The sequence below is a fragment of the Poeciliopsis prolifica genome, unplaced genomic scaffold (assembly GCF_027474105.1).
Source record: "Poeciliopsis prolifica strain line A6 unplaced genomic scaffold, Auburn_PproV2 SCAFFOLD093, whole genome shotgun sequence".
NCBI classification, from domain to species: Eukaryota; Metazoa; Chordata; class Actinopteri; order Cyprinodontiformes; family Poeciliidae; genus Poeciliopsis; species Poeciliopsis prolifica.
In genome coordinates, this window is record NW_026562468.1 from 1,003,606 (window position 1) to 1,025,583 (window position 21,978).

A 21,978-nucleotide genomic window follows, 5' to 3' on the forward strand; every position below is an offset into this window, starting at 1 on the left:
ATGAGTCATTCTTGTACATGCTGCTGCAGCTTTGCCTTTGATGTTAGAAATTTATATATAAACAATGTTTGACATCACACCAAAGCATTTAGATATAATTTGGAGGAAGAGATCTCACGATATCATAACACTATAATATTTCCTGTTAAAGAAATCTGTCTTGTCTCATTGAACACTAGCTTGTAGCTGTATGCTGTTATATGAGGGGATGTGTTTTAAGTTTGACAGCTGTGTTTCCATGAACCATAAATGTGCTTAATGGAAGCACAAACAATTTGAAAAACCCATGTTTTTGATTAAAAAAAAGTTTTTAGCATGAGGTGTTTTTTTTGGCTGTATCAAAAAAAATTGTTAATGATCACACTCGTCACTAACATAACAAAGATTCTACTACTGGTGGAAATGATGAATAAGACAACATGAATTATTATGTGGATGATTGTTTTGAAATTTTTAAGTCAAAGTGTAGCTGCACTTCACTTAAGAAAGGAATTCGATCCTGAACTTCACTGTTATATTGACAAAATTAGCTAATAATGGCTTTTGGACTAATGACATTTAGTTACATCAGAATTGAAGAGACCATTACCACTCTCCAAGTGTTTGTTGTGGGAAGCTAACTGTCAGCTAACTGTTAGCTGACAGATGCTAAAGTTAGCTACTGTTTTGGGCTATTTTGCAGTTTTTCAGTGATTCCTGAGAAGGAAGGGTACAAAAGATGCCATTATTTTTTGGAGAATCTTCAACAGACTTACATGTAGACTTACTTTATTGTCATTACAAAATGCACAATAGTGAAATTGGCAACAGAATTGTGTCGCTTGGCTACTGGAGTACATAGAAAAAATATTTAAAAACTATCTGTGATTATGCCTATATACAAGTGCTCTTGGTGCACGCAGAAAAAAAAAAGATTAATCGGAGAAGTCATGTAAGCTTTGCAAAATGTATGTAATATCAATGTATGTTTGATCTCCAGATAAACAAAAAAAAAAAAGATAAATAAAAGCAAGCAAAGCTTAGGATTTTCTTTTGAATTTTGCTGCAGTTAACGTCAACCAGAAATTGCCAACCATCCTCCACTGTGGAGAGAGAATTACAGATCCGAATGAGACACTATTAATGATAATTCAATATTTGGAAGTATGACCAACACTGACTGACTACAGGCAGACTACAATTCTAAAACAGCGCAGAAAATCAATGTCATCATTCACAACTTCTCCTTCTGTTTGCGGATTGGTGGAATCCACTTCAATGGATTCAATGGAATACTGAAGGGAGATGAGAATTGCATAGGAAGGAAATGGCCACCATAAATTAAAAAAAAAATACAGGAAAAAATTTCTATTGGAAAATGTGTCTTAATAACTGAGACTCTAGGTTCAGTCTTGTCAGATTTAAACTAGATTGTTTACACAGCCCAGGTATCAAATAACATAGATTTTGAGATTAATTATAGCTTTAATATGTTTGTTAAAATAGAGAGGTGTGATGACAGCCCTACAATTGGAAGCATAAAAAAACTATTTTACATAATGGTCAAAGCTGATTTCCTAGTTTTCCCTAAAACTTGGCTAAAATCTTTAAAATTCTAATATAAGGCATCAACTCCTCAGCAACTGGATATATTTGTGCTCTGCTAGCAAAATGTAACTAAAACAGCATGCTCACAAATTATAGCAGGATCAGATTTGGATTGGGGCAGGCAGAAGATGAAAACTAAATGTGTCACATTAGCAATGCATGTTTCTGTGTGTGTATTTGTTTTTGTCTCAGTGTGAGTGGGCGGGTGTCACCAAGCATTTTTGTCAGAAATCTGACCTTTTTCGCCGTACATAATTAAGGAGGGACTTTTTGTTTATTTTCTTTAGCAGCTTGCGAGTCAAAGCCAGTATAATTAGATCACCAATTACCATTTAATTAATTTCAGTGTGAAGTCTCATTTTGACTGGGAACTGGAGTGAGCCCAAATGGTGAGGCAAACAAAGGCAAGGCTATTACCAGCCTGTCTGGCCTATTGTTGGAGCTCTCTGTGTTTGTGGCCAGGGAATATGGATGAAACATGAAACAAAGCCCGCTAATCCACAGGAAGAGAAGTCAACATGACAGCCTCCTTCTACTGATAGCATTGTGTCAGAAACACGCAAACCCAAGAGTAATTTATTTTCTCCATATTTTTTTTCTCCCCTGAATAATATGTTGTCTGGTGCCATTTGCCTGCATGTGTGCAGAGCTGCCAAAATCCCAAATTATTTGAGTAGACTCTTACCAAAGAAAAAAGGCGAAGTTCGATCTGCTAAATGTAAATAGACATCCTGAGGGTTTGCACATAAAAAGGTGGGGGCAGGAGGCAATTCACAGAATACAGTTGTTGCTAAGTTTGGAGACAAGAGGATATCAAATCAGATAAATACTTTTAAGAACAAAGATGTTGCAGTGTGTCTAAATCCTGGGAGGCCAGTGTTAATGTCGCGTCATCTGAAAAGATTCTGGTTCTGGTTAGGGATTAGCAATGTAATATGTAAAGCAGAGGCGTATCTAACGGGGCATCAGGGGGTGACAGTTGCCTCCCCAACTGAGAGCCTTGCCATCCCTGTTTCCACCGCAGCTGGCAACTATAAGTTCAAGAAATAGTTATGGCAAATCGGACATTAAGCTCATAAATATCTTTTTTCCAAAAACATTGATTGCAACGCAATGTAACCTGACACCTACTGCTAAGTAGTGGCAAGAAGCTGCAACGACAGAGGGCAAGGCAGCAGCATTGCTAGATATGGATGGATATATATTACTAGACATTCCATGACTTATTGCTGTCCATTGAGTCAGGAAAATGCCACAGTCATGCAAAGAATCTGAAACAAGGACTCAATGTTTAGTGGTTTATTCAACCCTATGACATCCATAGATAACAAGGTACAAGGATTTCAAATTTAACAGGTGAGGAAAAAGTTTTAGTTTAAAGAAAATATTGAAAAAGTGAGCAATGAGTCAGAGCCAGAACAGCAGAATACAAGTGGTTTTGTCTAGTTTTGTTCTTCACCTGTTTATCAGTTTTATTGCATCCTTACTGTGGCGGACTGCAGCCCCTGCAATTCCTAACAGTTAAACAAGCAACAAAAAGTGAACTAATCCCCTTCTTTGTAAAACGTGCTGATATTTATAACAGTCATCAAACTACAGCTCATACAGCATATTTAAAATAAAACCATTGACCAATAGAAGAGAAATTTGCCGTTTCATGCTTTAGTCTTGACATACCGTACTTCATTTTAAGTTGTATTTCATAGTTATATGTCTGTCAATAAATGATGCAGCTAATATTTTTGTGACAGCTTTTATGGCAGTTTTTCCTGTAATTGTCATGACTACATTATTATAATTTGATTAGTTTAACTGTAATTTCTTTTAAATAGCACACCAATTATACAACATGGTTACTGCGGACATATCACATTTTTATCATAATAAAATTGCAGCAGTTCAATAGTAGAATTACAAATGTTTTCATTTTACAGTAGTTCAAAAAACTGCATACTTCGCTAGCTTTTAAAAGGTCAAACGTGAACTTTCAACTTAATTTACCAAACTCTCAAAACATGTTTTATTCTTACAATTAAAAAAATATACACATATATATCAAAATCACTTGATTTTATTGTCAATTTAAATCTGACCAAGTGAAACAAAACAAAATGTAGTAACTGCTTGTTACACAGACATCAAAGTATTGCAACCAAATGGAAAATACTCTGCTCTCCAAACATAACTGATACATTTACAATCATGGTAATTTGACATTGAATGCAAGAAATTCAATAATCTTTAATGAAACAAAAGTACCCAACACAAAACTGCAAAACAATGTTTGTTTAAAAAAGACTTACCCGGTGAAAGATCAGTCTGACTATAATGAATCACGTTATCTCAACATGATTACATTTCAGAAATGTTAAGTTGTTGAATTTCTTTTTTATCCAACATGAATTTGATCACTTTTGCCTTTGAAACACAAACTTATTTTTGTTAAAACATGTTATTTTTTAGGAAATGCAATGACGACCTCAATTACATTTTTTTGACACAAGCATGGAACAATCAGAAAATGGTGCAAATGGTAAAGAAACACTGATTAATTGCCAGCTAACCCTAACCCTAACACGACATTGTGAATATATATATATATATATATATATATATATATATATATATATATATATATATATATATATATACATACATATATATATATATATATACATACATACAATGTATTCTTCTCATAACTGCCGCTGGAGTTTTCCCAGCCTCGCAAAACGATTATCTCGCGTGACCTCGTGTGATTTCCCATATCGCTTATCTCTCGTGATCTCACTCGTCATCTTCAGCACAAGATCAGTCTGACTGTGATGAATCACATTATCTCAACATGATTACCTTTCATAAATGTTAAGTTGTTGAATTTCTTGTTTATCCAACATGATTTTATTACATTTTTGTTTGAAACATGAAATTCTTGTGTTAAAAGTATATGATATTCTTTTGTTAATGTAATAACCCCCAAAGTTTGTACAGTTGAACTATTTTGAAGTTTGTACATCCAGATCATTCCTGGCATGTTTTCATCTGCTATGGACCTTCCATAATTTAATCTTCCATGGTCAGATGGCAAAATGGTCTGACACAAGCATGGTTACATTTCATAAATGTAAGTTCTTGGCATCTTGCATCCCACAAGATGCAAGATGCCTGAAGTTGCTGTGTCATAACATTTCTATTAACGTGTGTGAAACGGCTGGTATTTCACACACTGAGGTAAAATACCTCCGTGTGTGAAATACGCTGAGGTGTACTGCACTAGTACAGCTAGTAAGCTGCACTGATCAGCTGCAATGTCATGGTTAATATTTTAATTTTTGATTTATATTTGAAATTCTCACTCTGTAAGGTACTAATATTTTGAATAATATTTTGTTTACCATGTTTGTCAGATTTTCTTTCCGATCCAATACCAAGTAAAATTTAAGCTGGTGTCGGCAATACTGATGCCATACTTTGTGCAAAGACACTTAATTTGTTTGCTAGATCTGAAAAAATATTGTAGTCTTTATAAAAAGAACACAATGTACTCTAATGTATTCATTTTAAACTCAGAAGTACATTGAGACAGCAATCTCGTTTACTGTGTATTACACATAATGTGTATGATTTTTCATTCAGTAGAAAAATCATACACAATATGTGAAAATGTTGTCTGATGATGTCACAAATATAAAAAAAAACAATCAGTAAAGAAATAAACCAACTAAAAAATTTTTTGTTTTATTATTAAGAACTACTATAAAATGAAAGTCGAAATAGCTCCATGTCACTTCTTTTATGATCTGCCAATTGGTTCATTTCTGAGTGAGTGAGCATCAGGAGCACTCTGTGCTTGGACATTACGTCCAAACGCATTACCAGGCAGAAGAAAAACTACTCCCCATCAAGCCTTTCTCATTTAGGCTAGGTCTCAATAATTTAGTTACTTTTTAACATGCTCTTGTGAAGCTACATCATCTCAACTGACTAATTTATTGAAAGTATTGATAATTGGATTTGAAAACAAATTTTAAAGCATCAAGTTCGGGTATCGGAAGAAACGATATTTCAGTATCAATCTCTAATGGCAATGCCAGAGATCGTTTATCTGCACTGATTAATGTTAATTTATCTGCACTGATTAATGTTAATTAATGTTAAGCCTAGCTAAGTGATTATCTACTGTACCTTTTATAAGACTGACTTTTGACAACTTCTCTAATCTCGATAGGACATAGATGAAGGAAAAAATGAAAAAGAACCTTTTACTGGGTCCAGAAACGCACAGTATCACACTCATTTACCCACGCATCAGACATCATAAGATGTCTGTCGCATTCATAAGATGCGGCAGATGTGTTAGATCTTCGATGTTCTGACATTGTTTCAGAATCAGATGTCCATCCAGCCTTTAAATCCTGACCACCAGTCATGTTGTGTTTAGGTGAAACTTAAACATAATAAAGATGTTCAAAGTAATTGAACTCATGTCTTCATTTCAACAAGCCAATAACATCTGTTGTTCCATTATTGACAGAATCAGTTTTTGGAATTTTGCCTTAGCATAAGAATCTTGAGTAAAATATACAATGACAAAATATATTTTTTAATCCTTAGTAACAATGAAAGTAAACTAGTTTTAGCTAGGCATATGCTGGTTTCAAGAAATTCAGTGTCAGGTAACATTTTCTGTACTTAAGAATATTTTTCTTAAAATAAAATAATATATCTTACTTGTATAAGTAAAATTAGCTTAAGTAAAATTTGTGCAGTGTGTTAAAGCTATATCGTCTCTTCGTGTGACACACTAGTGTCGTGCATGAAAAATTAGCTTTTCACCCTTATTATGTGTAAAAATCCAACTTCTAATCCCTTACAATCAACATGTCAGATTCTTGAAACTATCTTTCTTTTCATTTCACGTTCAGTATTTTCTCCTTTTTCCTCTCTCCATCTTAAATCATGTTTCATTTGGAAACTGACCTCCTAAAGCAAATTAGCAATTAGAACAATTTTGCAAGAATATGTATATGTGTCATTAGTTTTCCTGCCAATTAATAGCTGGAGCATGGGGTCAGGCAAAAAATTTCCACTTGACTGCTCCAGTACAGAGGCTTAGCTCTCAGAGCTGCTGCTACAGCTATCAGAAGGAGAAGGGGAAAAAAAGAAAAACATGTTGTACCTTTGGAGCACTTGCCATAATTAGTTTACCTTGTAGCCATTATTTCTTAAATCCCTCTTTCGCCTTGGCTGACCTGACCCATCCCTGCTCGGCACTGTAACCAAAGACTCTCTTCAAAGTGCTGCCTCTGAAGACACTAGAGGTTCTTCTTAACAATGGCCATCATGGACCTAATGATGGAGGTCGCTAAGGCCCAGTAGTTAATCATGGCATCACCTCTGTAAGCACCTCCTAATTAGAGTCCTCACAATACAATTTCAGCTTGTAATTAGCCCAGATTGGCTTCTTCCTCTGGTGTTCTTATTAAGCAGTAGGCAAGAATCGGGATGAGTTGTCCAGACTAGGCAATATGGACTTAAAGGGGCACTATTACATAAAATTTACTTTTATTGAGTTTTATGTCATGCTGTTATTTTCTGATAAAAAAATAAATAAAAAAAATAAAAACACCAGCATGGTTACCTTGATTCTTTCATGCATGTTTGCAAAATCCTTTAAACTCCAAGGCAACCATATAGTTGTGCAAAATGCCTGGGTAGGCTTAGCACACCTTCTCAGATGAAGCTCTGCTTCATCCAAGCCTCAGAGCTGTAGCTTTATAGAGCATCCCTGCCCCGCACTCTTCCACTCAGCTCCTTTAGACTAACCAGCAGCAATTAGCAAAAATCTGCTGAGCTCATTATGCAAGCTACATCTCAGTGCAACACTGGTCCAAACATTGTTAATAGAGGAGCTATGTTGTGCTAACTTTCTGAAGGTCAGAGAGAGACAGAGGCCCAAATTCAAGGCATCAAATTATAAAGTCAAATTTAAGCCAAATTTGATATATAACATATTTATAGCAATTTAAGGAAACGTAGTTACTGGGCTATATTATGTGGTTGGAAAACATGACTGCCTCTTTATCAGAATATTTCTGTGATACTGCTGTGATTATAGTAAAAGTGATGAGAAGAAAAAAAAAATTATCAGTCTCACAAATAAAGTGATTATTGTCATTAGACTATACACAGTAACTTTACATTTATTACTAGAATACTCGCATTAAAACAAATGCCTTCACCTATTTGGAAATTTGGTGAAGGCGGTGGTGAGAGAAAGAAATTTATCACAATAAATAAGAAACGATACGATAAATGCCCGCACCTAACTCAAATTCAATTGAACAATGCTGCTGAAAGGTGAATAATGGTGTTTTAATCCCAAAGGTCTCTGCTCTGTGTGGTTTTCCTTTCCTCAGCTCAACCTCGTGTCCAACGTCACATTGTCCAAGTCGGCACCCGAGGCCTCTCCGCCCCTGAGCCTCCCACAGACCCCCACCACGCCCACAGCGCCCCTCACGCCCCTCTCACAGACTCACTCCGTCATCACATCCAACAGTCTCCACAGCGTGGGGCCGATGCGACGACGCTACTCAGAAAAGTACAACATGCCCATCTCCCCAGGTATGGCGGATTTTTGCAAATCAAAATATCGTTTGCTTTTTCTTTTTTACATTTGTCAAGTTACAACTTCAAACTTGAATGTTTTTGTTGGGTTTTATGTGAAAAACCAAGAAAAGTTAGCATCAGATTTTGAGGTATAAGGAAAAGGTTAAAATGTATATAGGTTTAGGGTAGAGTATATAAGGTATTTTTAATAAGTGAAAATCTGAAAAGTGTAATTCATTTATATTAAGCTTCCTTTACCTTGATGTCCCTCAACAACATCTAGTACAACTAACTACCATTACAAGTCACCTAATTAGTAAATCTACCTGTGTTAAAGTGAGCTCAGTAGTGGGACATTTAAAGTGCATTCATCTAATTCAACCATATTCTGAACGTTTCCATTTGTATGTGGTGGAAAGCTAGTCAATGGGGAAAATGATTGGAAATAAATAGAGTAATACCGAAGAAAAGTGTTACACCCTGCTGAATACTGCGGACTGAGGTGCAGGTTAACCTCTGACTGAACATACAGCCAGAGAATGTCAAATGCTTTAGATCACATATGTCAAAGTCAAGGCCCGCGGACCGGAGCCGGCCCGTGAATTCATTCTCTGTGGCCCTCTGGATGATATTTAATTACTATTAGAACCGGCCCGCTGGCGTTTTGCACACACCAACACTACATTCCCCACAAAGCAACTGTAGCCTGTGGAGTCACTGCAGCACAAGCGACTCCATCAGCAATCAGAGCAGAGATCAACTTTCAGATACCCCTTCCTCAAAAATGACTAAACATTTAGTGGACGCTGAGAACAGAGGGTTTCAGGCCAGGTGGGAGGCAGAGTTCTTGTTCATGGAGGTAAAAGACAAACCTGTGTGCAGTGATGTCAGTAACAACGTGTTACTGACGTCGGACCACTTTTTTCATTAACGAGTAATCTAACGTTTCTATTTCAAATCAGATAGTCAGAGTACAGTTACTTATCGAAATCACTTTGCGTCACTATTTTCGTTTTGTAATTAAATTTGACTTCCTCTCCATGGCTTGGGGAGAGTCAATGCAACAGTATCAGCAGTGACAGAAACAATGGAGGGAGATGCTCATTTTGTCGCTGGAAAAACAGGAACTATGTTGAGTTTCTCTCACCGAGTTAGATTATAAACAGCTTGTTTCTACTTTTTATTTTTTTTAAAGGCACTTGCTGATTAAATGAGTCGTGGGTTGCGGGTTTTGGGCTTAGTAACCATTATAATTATTAATATTAAGATAACTGTCACAAATCTGTGCAGCGGGACATCTTTATTGCGGTGCGGCAGGAGGAGCGCTGCGCTGTGACAGCAAACGCAGGGCCGTAACGCACAACCTGGAGGCTGGGACACCTCCACAACCTGGAGGCGGTCTGAAATCCTAGTTTTCCAGACAACAGAAACACACAAAAACAAGCACACATTACTGAAGGTTTTTTTTTTTTTTGTACTGTCGTTACCATTAAACAAACAATCTCCCCTTATCTCCTCAACCACATAAGTGGAGACACATTGTTGATCTAATCATTATAAAATAACTTGCAATTAAGTATTGGCCAAAGATCAATGTTATGTTCACAGGTGGCCGAGCGTTATTGTTAGCAGCTGCTGACAGTGACTAAAATAATTACTTTTAATGTAAATTAGTTACTTTCCAAATCAAGTAGTCAATAATCTAACTAAGTTACTTTTTCAAGGAGTAATCAGTAATCTGATGAAAGTAACTATGCCATCACTGCCTGTGTGTCTTCTGTGTGGAGAAAGTTTGGCTGTAATGAAAGAATATCATCTCAGAAGGCATTATCAAACTTCTCAAAAACATATGGACAAAGACAAGAATATGAACATCATAGAGCAGCATAATAATGCATTTTCAGTTTATAGTGCGTGCACTTTAATTTATGTATTTATCTTGATATTAAGAAACATATTTAGGTTTTCAAAACAATGAAATGTTTTGTTGTTTGTCTGTTGAAAATGTTTTCCCTCGAGGTTACTGACAGTCATAACAAAATATTTCTTTATTCTTTTAATGTACAGAACATGATATTTTTCTTTGAAGGAAGTTTGTTTTTGTCTGTTTGCCTGTTGAAAAATGGTTTCACTTGAAATTACTGACAGATCCATAAGAAAATATTGCTTTATTCATTTAATTATTAAATAATATACACTGTGTTAGGTCAATAGGCTATGTGCAAGCATTTCAATATGTTTTAATAAACGGTGAACCAGTCCTGCCCTCGGCTTGTAGCAAATTTGGTGTTTTGGCCCTCAATCTATTTGACTTTGACATTCCTGGTTTAGATCAAAGCACATTAACCTGTTAGAAAATTCCTAGACATATTACTTGCTGTAACAAGTGATATGGGTATGACTTGAAAAACATACCCATCTGAAATAGGTTTCTTCAGAACACCACTTCTTTAAAAAGATGTTATCTATGTCAATCATCATTTTTCTGGTCATGATGTTTTCTTGTAGCAGCAGAAAAACTAGAAAAAATAACATCTCTGTCATACTGTTATTATTTACCATCAATATTTAATAATAAGCAATGGCATTTCATTACCAATTTCACATATATTTCTTTGTGCAATGACAATAAAATAAGTCTAATTGAAATTTATTATGACATCTGTCAAAATCCTCATTTTTTTAATGATAAATGGTCAATACTCACCCTACTGTCAAAGTCCGAAACTAAAAACTTGACATGCAGCTGTGATTGCAGCAATAATAATTGTACAGTTAGGGCCAGAAATATTTGGACAGTAACACAATATTTGTGAGTTGGGCTCTGCATGCCACCGCATTGGATTTGAAATGAAACCTCTACAACAGAATTCAAGTGCAGATTGTAACGTTTAATTTAAAGGGTTGAACAAAAATATGTGATAGAAAATGTAGGAATTATACACATTTGTTTACAAACACTCCACATTTTAGGAGCTCAAAAGTAATTGGACATATAAACATAACCCAAACAAAAAAGTTTTTTCTCAATATTTTGTTGCGAATCCTTTGGAGGCAATCACTGCCTTAAGTCTGGAACCCATGGACATCACCAAACGCTGGGTTTCCTCCTTCTTAATGCTTTGCCAGGCCTTTACAGCCGCAGCCTTCAGGTCTTGCTTGTTAGTGGGTCTTTCCGTCTGAAGTCTGGATTTGAGCAAGTGAAATGCATGCTCAATTGGGTTAAGATCTGGTGATTGACTTGGCCATTGCAGAATATTCCACCTTTTTGCTCTCATGAACTCCTGGGTAGCTTTGGCTGTATGCTTGGGGTCATTATCCATCTGTACTGTGAAGCGCCGTCCGATCAACTTTGCAGCATTTGGCTGAATCTGGGCTGACAGTATATCCCGGTACACTTCAGAATTCATCCGGCTACTCTTGTCTGCTGTTATGTCATCAATAAACACAAGTGACCCAGTGCCATTGAAAGCCATGCATGCCCATGCCATCACGTTGCCTCCACCATGTTTTACAGAGGATGTGGTGTGCCTTGGATCATGTGCCGTTCCCTTTCTTCTCCAAACTTTTTTCTTCCCATCATTCTGGTACAGGTTGATCTTTGTCTCATCTGTCCATAGAATACTTTTCCAGAACTGGGCTGGCTTCTTGAGGTGTTTTTGGGCAAATTTAACTCTGGCCTGTCTATTTTTGGAATTGATGAATGGTTTGCATCTACATGTGAACCCTTTGTATTTGCTTTCATGGAGTCTTCTCTTTACTGTTGACTTAGAGACAGATACACCTACTTCTCTGAGAGTGTTCTGGACCTCAGTTGATGTTGTGAACTGGTTCTTCTTCACCAAAGAAAGTATGCGGCGATCATCCACCACTGTTGTCTTCCGTGGACGCCCAGGCCTTTTTGAGTTCCCAAGCTCACCAGTCAATTCCTTTTTCCTCAGAATGTACCAGACTGTTGATTTTGCTACTCCAAGCATGTCTGCTATCTCTCTGATGGATTTTTTCTTTTTTTTCAGCCTCAGGATGTTCTGCTTCACCTCAATTGAGAGCTCCTTTGACCGCATGTTGTCTGGTCACAGCAACAGCTTCCAAATGCAAAACCACACACATGGAAACAACCCCAGACCTTTTAACTACTTACTTGATTACAGGTTAATGAGGGAAAGGCCTTTTGAGTTACTTGCAGCCTTTGGAGTCCATTGTCCAATTACTTTTGGTCCCTTGAAAAAGAGGAGGCTCTGCATTACAGAGCTATGATTCCTAAACCCTTTCTCCGATTTGGATGTGGAAACTCTCATATTGCAGCTGGGAGTGTGCACTTTCAGCCCATATTATATATAAATTGTATTTCTGAACATATTTTTGTAAACAGCTAAAATAACAAAACCTGTGTCACTGTCCAAATATTTCTGGCCCTAACTGTACAAAGCATTAAAATTCACTTCTCATATAAAGATTTTAAAAGCCATTTATTGGTTTCTTTCCACCTCATAACTAGTCACTTTTTCTTTTCATGGACTGAAAAATAAAATCCATTTAAATTTAGAATTGCAATGCACCAAAACATCAAAAGTTCAGAGGCAATAATATACATAAAATGACCATGTTCTATTGTGTATTTCACAATGTTTTGATCTTGTTTCCTGTCTACAGATATCAGTCAGAACAAGGAGTTTTACATGAATGCAGATGTTAGGCCACCATTCACCTATGCCTCACTAATAAGACAGGTAAGTAGCCCACTTGTTTCTTTCTTAAATGACTAAAACTTTAATCCAGCCTTTTTTCTCACATTTGAGCAAAGTTTAGCCAGAACAGAGAAATCTGATGACATACTGTGATTTTAGCCCGGGCAGTTTCCACCAGGTGCATTTTATGCAACCTGCTTTAAGATGCCAGTCAATTATCGCTCAACCACAGTAATCTGGGATCTCAAGGAATTAATCTGAACCGTCCATAATTGTTGTACTGTAATTTGTCGAAGAAATGGTTTTTGCGGGTGCCGGTAATGGCAGCTTGCTGAGAGGACATGCTCGCTTCGGCTCCACTACGTTTGTGTAAAATCCTGGAAAATACTCGTCACAAGTGACATTGGACAATGTTTAAAGCAGCTGTGATGCCTCTCTCACAAAAGAAGACCAGTAAAAATGCCAGCAAACCGACTCAATCGAAGTTATCTAACTTCACTTCTGAGGTGAGCTCTGAAGCTAGCTGTGAAAATAGCGAGGCTAACACCACCACATGCGCGCAATAGAGGAGGAAACCTGCGAGTCAAATGAGAAGAATAAGATGGTTGAAGCTGGTTCAGAAGCAATTTTGGCTGCAATTGCAAATTTGAAATCAGATTTCTCCTCCAGTGTTACGTCCCTAGGGGTTCAGGGCGGCAACATAAAAATGTCCAGAGAAAATAAGACATATAAAAAAAAAAGGTGATTTATTACAAAAAGAAGATTGCGCAGAACCAAGACACAATACAACTTAACAACTTAACCCTCCATCACACTGAACACCGGCACCCCTCAGGGCTGTGTCCTGAGCCCCCTGCTGTTCACCCTGATGACCCACGACTGCCGTCCACACTTCAGATCCAACCACATCCTGAAGTACGCGGACGACACCACAGTGGTGGGCCTCATCTGGGACAACAACGAGACGGCCTATAGGGAGGAGGTGCGGCATCTGGTGGACTGGTGCAGAGGAAACAACCTGATCCTGAATGTCAACAAGACCAAGGAGATCATCGTAGACTTCAGGAAATCCAGACCCACCCACACACCACTCCTCATCAACGACTCAGCAGTGGAGGTCGTCAGCAGCACCAAGTTCCTGGGGGTGCACATCAACGACAACCTCAGCTGGTCTCCCCACATCTCCTCACTGGTGAAGAAGGGCCAGCAGCGCATGCACTTCCTGCGTGGGAAGAAGAGAGCATCCCTCCCGCCCCCCATCCTTCAGACCTTCTACAGAGAGACCATCGAGAGCCAACTGACCAGCTACATCTCCATCTGGTCTGGGAGCTGCAGGGCCTCTGACTGGAAGTCTCTACAGAGGGTGGTGAGGACAGGGGAGAAATCACGGGGGCTCTGCTCCCCTGCATCAAGGACATCGCAGAGAGGCGCTGCCTATCTCGCGCTCACCAGATCCTCTTCGACCCCACCCACCCCAACCATGGACTGTTTTGCCCCCTGGCGTCTGGAAGAAGGTTCCGCAGCATCTTGTGCAGAACAACCAGACTACTGAACAGTTTCTTCCCCCGGGCCATCAGACTGCTTAACGCCACATAACACCCCTCCACACACTCACAAACCAAATGACCCCCCATGGACATGGTCAATACATGCACTTTAGTTTAGTTTTTTCACAACACTGAACCTGTGTATTCTATGGCACTTGTATTGTATTTTTTTATTATTGGGTAGTTTAAGGTTTTAGCTCTGCTACACTGGTAGCCAAGTAACGACAATTTGTTGTCAAGATTCACCTTGTGTTTTTTTTTGTACAATGACAATAAAGGAAGTCTAAGTCTAAGCCTAACCCAATTACAACAAAAGAAAAGGGTTAACAAATTCAAGATTGGTTAGGTGCTAATTAAATTACAAAATGTTCAAACAGTCACTCTAAATTAACTCAAAAACAACCCCTAAGGGAAAAGAAAAAACACACAAAGGGAGCACCAAACCTCCCAAACCTAGCTTCTAGCTTCTGAAAACAAATTACAGCAATCAAACTGCTTTAGCAGAACAAACAACAAATTATTTCAAAACAACCAAAAGCAGTTGCAAACAACAAAGGTGGGGGAACACCGCTACACAACCCTCTGACCCTGGAGAGAGCACACCGACTTGGCCAGAAAAGCACATCAAACACTGCTGCACCAAGGACTATTACTATGAAGTTTTTAAACTACAGGGGAAAAGCAACTGTGATAATAGCCACCAGGACAAAGGGACAGATCCTATTCAAGAACCATCCGGTGAGATTTTTTGATGACCTCGCAGCCGATGTTCCCAAAAAGCAGAAAGAGTTTGATGACATGAGACAACAACTCCGTGCCATGGGGATATGATACTGCATGATTCCTCCCGCTCGACTGCTGGTGACACACAACGGTCATTCTCGCATCTTTAACCAACCAGCTGAAGCAGAGAACTTTGTAAGGACTCTGAAAGCAGAAAGCGGACCTGGGTGAGACAATTACGACACCATTGCATCGCAACATCATAACTGGGATGGACAATTACGGTACCTGAAGTTAAGTAAAATAAGTAAGAATTAAACATTTGTTTATTATATTTTATGTTTGCTATCCCAGAGGCTCATAGCCAATAGTCTACTTTTATTTACCGGTTCCTTACTTTTTGGATGCAATCAGTAATAGTTTCTTAAGTAGTGGGGTGGGGTAAGAGGGAAAATATTCAGGCACAGTCGGTTGATCCTCACTGTTGTGTGGAACAGCCTTCAGTTGTTAGATGGTTACCAGAGTATTAAAGGGGGAGGAGGGTGGGCAACAGGGTTCAAAAGGGATATACTGTTCAGTGTTCATTGTTATTATGGGTGTAATTTTTAACCTCTAGATGTTCTTGGTTTCTTTGACTTTAAACAATTTGAAAATACTAGGAAGCCCTTTAAGTGCTATTTGGTATGTCTGGTAGTTTAAGAATTAAAGTGTCTTCTTGGAAGTGCAGGGGACTACAGAAACTGAAAAAAGATTAACCAAATAATCACTAGGGTGAAATCTATGCACTCTGATATTGTGTTATTCCAGGAAACTCAACTGATGTCGGGTCAGGAGGTAAAGATTGGCAGGAGGTGGCAAGGCAGTATTTATTCAGCACCCTTTACTTCCCAAGCAAGAGGGGTTATGATTTTGATTCATAAATCGATACCATTCCATGTGACAAGGGTTATTAAAGACGGGGCTGGGAGGTACATTATTCTACAGGGCACACTTATTGCAGAGAAAATAAACCTAATAAATATTTACACCCCAAATGTTGATGACCCAAAGTTTTTTCAAAATTTCTTCCTTACAATTCCGTCTTTGTCTGGCAGCTATATTATAGCAGGAGATTTTAACTGCACAATGAACCCAGAATTGGACAGAAGTTCAGGTATTGACAATTCCCATTCTAAAAGTAGACTAACAATTCAACACTTAATGAAGGTACTTAACTTGATGAGTATTTAGAGGGACATGGATCCCAAGAGTTTAAAATACTCGTGTTATTCAACTTGTTGACAAGACAAAACAAACTTTTTAACTTCTGCCACTTTGAGACATAAAATAAGAGACTGTCAATATGGTAGCATCTTAATTTTTGACCATGCACCAAATTCACTTATCTATGAGGATTTAAGACTAAGGAGAGAGATCATCATAGACCCAAAATTTATATTTTTTGTAGATAATCAAATTAATATCTATTTTGAAACCAATACAGATGAAACACCATCCTCCTCAAGGTGGGAAGCCTTTAAGGGGTCAAATAATTAGTTTTACGAGTTATAAGGCAAAACAAACTTATCAAAAAACAAAAGAGTTGGCAGCAGAGAATGAGCTGCTAGAAGAGGGATTACTATCAAACGCTATGCCCAAACACCCATAAAAAAACTTCTGATACTTAGAACATAGTATAATGAACTTTCTGCCTCAAATGCCGAAACTGAAAAAAGATTAACCAAATGGCAGGAGGTGGCAAGGCAGTATTTATTCAGCACCCTTTACTTCCCAAGCAAGAGGGGTTATGATTTTGATTCATAAATCGATACCATTCCATGTGACAAGGGTTATTAAAGACGGGGCTGGGAGGTACATTATTCTACAGGGCACACTTATTGCAGAGAAAATAAACCTAATAAATATTTACGCCCCAAATGTTGATGGGGCGTAAACTTTTGCATCTCAAGCAGTCGTTCCTTGATCAACGGGAAAAGCCTGGGAAATTATTAGCTTGGCGACTCCGACAATTACAAAATGAGAAAAATATTACTTCAGTCGAAAATAATGATGGACAGATTATTACTGATCCATTAGAAATCATTGAAAATTTTAAGGTCTTTTTTGAAAAATTATATAGCTCAGACATAACGCATCAGGAACAAGAGCAAAATGTTTTCTTAGAAACCCTCCACATGACCAATATCTCAGAATCAATGAGTACAGATCTCAGTGCAGCTATAACTAAACAGGAAATATCTATTGCAATAGATCACATGAAAACAGGTAAAGCCCCAGGCCCAGATGGGCTGCTGACAGAATTTTATAAGAAAGCTAAAGCTAAACTGCTAGCCCCCCTCTTTGACATGTATTTAGACTCATTTGAAAAGGGAATTCTTCCTGCCTCACTAAGAGGAGCCCTGATTACTTTATTGCCCAAACCTGGCAAACCTTGCACCAAATGTGAAAATCTAAGACCAATAAGTCTTCTTAATGTCGATTTGAAGATTCTTTGTAAAATTCTGGCTCGAAGATTGGAGAAAATATTGCCTGAAATAATTACCTGTGACCAAAATGGTTTTATTGTAGGGAGACAGGGATTTCATTGTGTGAGATGAGTGCTGGATATCATTTATAATATGGAAGAAAAAAACACACACTGCTTTGCTATCATTGGATGCCGAAAAGGCCTTTAATAGAGTTGAATGGCCCTATTTATTTGAGATATTGGAAAGATTTGGCTGTGGGGTAAAACTTTTATACAATGAGCCTTATGCTGAAATAGTAACAAATAGAGTAATATCTAAATCATTTAAAATTAAATGAGGTTGTAGACAAGGGTGCCCCCTGTCCTCCTAATTATTTATCCTAGCAATAAAACCGCTTGCCATTGCGGTGCGGTCTCATAAAAACATAACTGGTTTGACAATAGGCCAACAGGAACATAGAATTGCTTTATTTGCTGATGATGTCATTCTTTTTTTGGGGGCAAAAACTGAAAGACTCTATTCCAGCCTTGTTAGATCTAATAAACACATTTGGAAGAATATCAGGATATAAAGTAAATAAAAATATGTCTTCATTAATGTCACTTAATTCAGAAGAAAGAAACAGTGTTGGGAATCCTTTCCAAATCAAAAAGCTAGATTGTTTTACATATGTGGGGATTATATTGTTGCAGTTAACTATAACCCCATGATAGACTCAATTCCACCAGTCCTCTGTGGACTGATGGAACTGTCTACGCTTGTAACTTATAGCACGGATCAATGTCCTTAAATCCAATATAATGCCCAAACTTCTGTATTTGTTTCAGAATGTCCCATTGCCGCCTCCTGCCAATTTATTTTCGTCCCTATCAAAACATTTTCATACGCTTTCTGTGGAATAATAGACAACCAAGGCTTCACTTTACACTCTTGTACCTACCTTATGCTAGAGGAGGCCTCAGCTGGCCCACTCCACTTTGGTACTATTGGGCAGCTCAATTGAGGACTATGATGTACTATTTTGCAGATAAATGTCTCTTGCCTTGGATGAATATTGTAAAGCGTTCCCAAGTAGAGGGAGAGGTGCTCAGCAAAATCTGCAAAAATCAGAATGCTAAAAAAAAAAGACAAAAAAACCTTATAGTCCGAAATATGATCTTGGTTTGGTATCAGGTTAAGAAGTATTTAGATGACTCCTCGTCCCTATCACGCTTCAGGGATAACCAATCTTTCCCTCCAGGGAGGGCAGATCCTGGTTTTAGGAAATGGGCTGAAAAATGTTTAAAGACAATAGGAGATCTTATAGAATCAGAGGATGGAGTTTTGTTGACATTTGAAGAGTTGAAAGCCTGGTATTATATTCCAAGTAAGCATTATTTTACATATCTACAGGTGAGAAATTGTATTAGATCATCACAAAATCAATGTGAATCCTCCCTCTGCTGGCCAACTTGGAAATCGCAATGAAGAATGATTGCTTTAGAAAAGGAATTATCTCCAAACATGTTAGTGGAGGGATCCTCTGAGTCTTCTTTATGGAAACTCGATGCCTGGAGGGAGGATTTACAGGAGAACTTGCCACCAGAGGACTGGGAGAAGGTGTGTGCTGAAACACAAACATGAACTACCAATACACGCCTCACAGTACTGCAATATAATTGGCTAATGAGAAGATATGTGACGCCAGAAAAGCTTAATAAGTACAATGATGCCATCCCAGACCTGTGTTTAGATGTGGAGAAGAGAAGGGAACATTCTGAAATTGCATCTGGAAATGCAAGAAGGTACAACAATTCTGGAGGGAGATTAAACAAGCTCTAGAGACTATATTAGATATAAAACTAGTTTTTGTACCCAAATTGTTCATTTTAGGTTTATATCCTGACAGACACCATATGTTCAGAAAGATTATTACTGCCATGGTTTTATGTTTACTACTCTCATGAGTCATGACTGCATGACTCTCATGATGACTCTCATGGAGTCATGAGAGTCATAGCATTCTCATGGAAGAGTACCAGCAAACCAAAATGTATTTACTGGATTAATGAAATATCCACAACCTCACCAGGTTCATTTTAAAAGGGAAACTTTCTCTATTTAAAATATTTGGTGTCCTTTAATGGAATATATAGAAAACATGGATATGAGGGGTGTCAGAGGTGAGTTATAGTTGCAGTGTCCTAAGATAATATTCTTCATTTGTATACTTGATTACTTTACTTTGAATTATACATTTGAGTTTGTATTTTCTGAATACGGAAATAATTAGAGAAACCATTATTATTGTAATTGTTGTTTCTTCTCAGGAGGATTTGGGGTTGGGGGCATTGTTGTTTTGTTTTTTGTGGGGTTTTTTGTCTTCTGTTTTTTTCTCATATATTCCGTATGCAATAAGTGCTGCTCTAAAATATTCCATAACAGCCTGGCTTACAAGGAAAGACAAGTTAAATGTTGGACAATAATTTAACTACCCTGGACTTTTTCTTTGATATGAGAGCACACTTATGTCCTGTATGTTATTGAAAATATTGTTGAAGAACCAATAAAGATAATGTTAGAAAAAAAAGAAATGGTTTTTGCTCAACCGTTCATTTGCACCCACAAAAGAAAAATTTTAAATTAAAAGTTTCTTACACTCCCAATCAATCCTCTAAGGGGCAACTCGTACATGCATTGCTCAACTTTTCTCAAAGTTCTTAATGATTTTTTAGGGGTTTTTTTTTTGGCAAAGCTGGCATAAAGCATTAAATGTTTGTTTCTTTTGCTTGCTCCTCATCCAGGCAATCCTTGAATCTCCGGAAAAGCAGCTAACACTAAACGAAATCTACAACTGGTTCACGCGAATGTTTGCATATTTTAGGCGCAACGCAGCAACATGGAAGGTAAAGCATTTATGTCTTTAATCTTTTTTTGAATGTGAACCAATGAAGGGTAAAGAAAAAGAGTTTACTTGAATGCAAACAGTGTACCACCTATTCTGTCCAGGGGAACCACCCTCTGTACAAATAGAGAAACAACCTGCATGTAGGGAAAAAAGGGGAAGAAAAAAAAACAGTAGTCTGGTAATGTGTTCCCGGATGTACTGTCAGTGGGTGGCATTGGCCAAACATTGCACTTCACTGCCAACAAGCCCTGGCTGAGCCCCTTGCACTCCTCGTTGGCCCCAAACACTCACCGTACTGAGTAGAAAAGCACTGATGAAACATTGAAATATCCCCCACAACCACCTGAGCCAAGACTGATCAATCACAAGCAGCTTGAACCACACCTCAAACATGCATGCATTCTGATACACACAGACCACCCTGCTCCACCCATGTCCTCCATCAGCTCTCACAGTTGCTGACAGCTCTTCCATAGGGGAGTGCTGGCGTTATAAACACTGGATTCTTCCCCCACTCTCCTGCTTCTGGAATAACAAAAGGATGATTTATGAACATCTCCTTTTATTATTTATTTTGCTGTACCTTTAAGTTGTGATTGCTCTTCCTTGCACTACAATAAGGAAGCCAAAATGACCCCAACATCTTGTGGTCAGTAAGAATGTTTTGTGTTGTACCTGTCCCTGCCTATTCCCTGTTATGCTGTGAAATAAGCAACAGATTTTGGAGAATTTGACCTGCCAAGTTCTCTACAAGATGACAAGATATAAGAACATCATCCAGAACATATTTAATAGCCATCCAGCTGGCCATGAACTGTTTTATTTTGATTTTTTTAAATGAGGGTGACATCACCCTGTGCAAGTGAAAGAGAGCTGTTCCCTATAAAAATCTTTTTTTTTTCTATTATTTCAAAACAAATGTTAACTCGCTGAGCATCTTATGATAGTGATTTGCACAGTATGTTTGACCAGCATTACTAAGCAAGCAGTCTCCTTGTGTATTCCAGACAATTTGAATAAGCGACGTCGCGCCTCTGAAACCTGTTTCAAATCACAAAAGTGCTTCCTTAGAGCTCTCCTGTACTTCACCCTGAACAAAACGGTTGCTGCGCAGTTATGTGGTTGTGGGACATTCGTTATTCAGCCACACCTTTCATACAACAGCAAAGACTAGCTGGGCCAGACCAGTTTTTAGCCATTTCACAATATTTGTAGGCATTTTGTGAAGAATTTTACAAATGTACGTAATTCTTCACAATGTCTGAAAAGCATTCCTCCAGATACAAAAGTCAGATGATGGAATTGGATTAGTTGAAGCGAAATATCAATGTTGTTGTCAGAGCATAAAGTAACAAACTTCAGGATTTCCCCCAGAAAATTTGCTAAGTCAATCGCTGAGGTGCTCAATTGTGTTTTTGTATTAAAAGATGTTAAGTAAGCAGGAAATATAAAAATATTACTGAAGACAT

The 21,978-nt window shown here is 37.9% G+C and overlaps 1 protein-coding gene across 12 annotated transcripts in view; it reads left to right on the plus strand.

Annotated features, from left to right (window-relative positions):
* Positions 1–21,978, plus strand: part of foxp1b (forkhead box P1b) — a 274,772-nt gene that overhangs the window by 241,592 nt on the left and 11,202 nt on the right. For all 12 annotated transcript variants that reach the window (XM_055022938.1, XM_055022945.1, XM_055022946.1 and 9 more), the window contains 3 exons: positions 8,007–8,211; positions 12,850–12,926; positions 20,406–20,507. In XM_055022938.1, the coding sequence (XP_054878913.1) occupies positions 8,007–8,211; positions 12,850–12,926; positions 20,406–20,507 (384 nt within the window). The remainder of the gene's footprint in view (positions 1–8,006; positions 8,212–12,849; positions 12,927–20,405; positions 20,508–21,978) is intronic.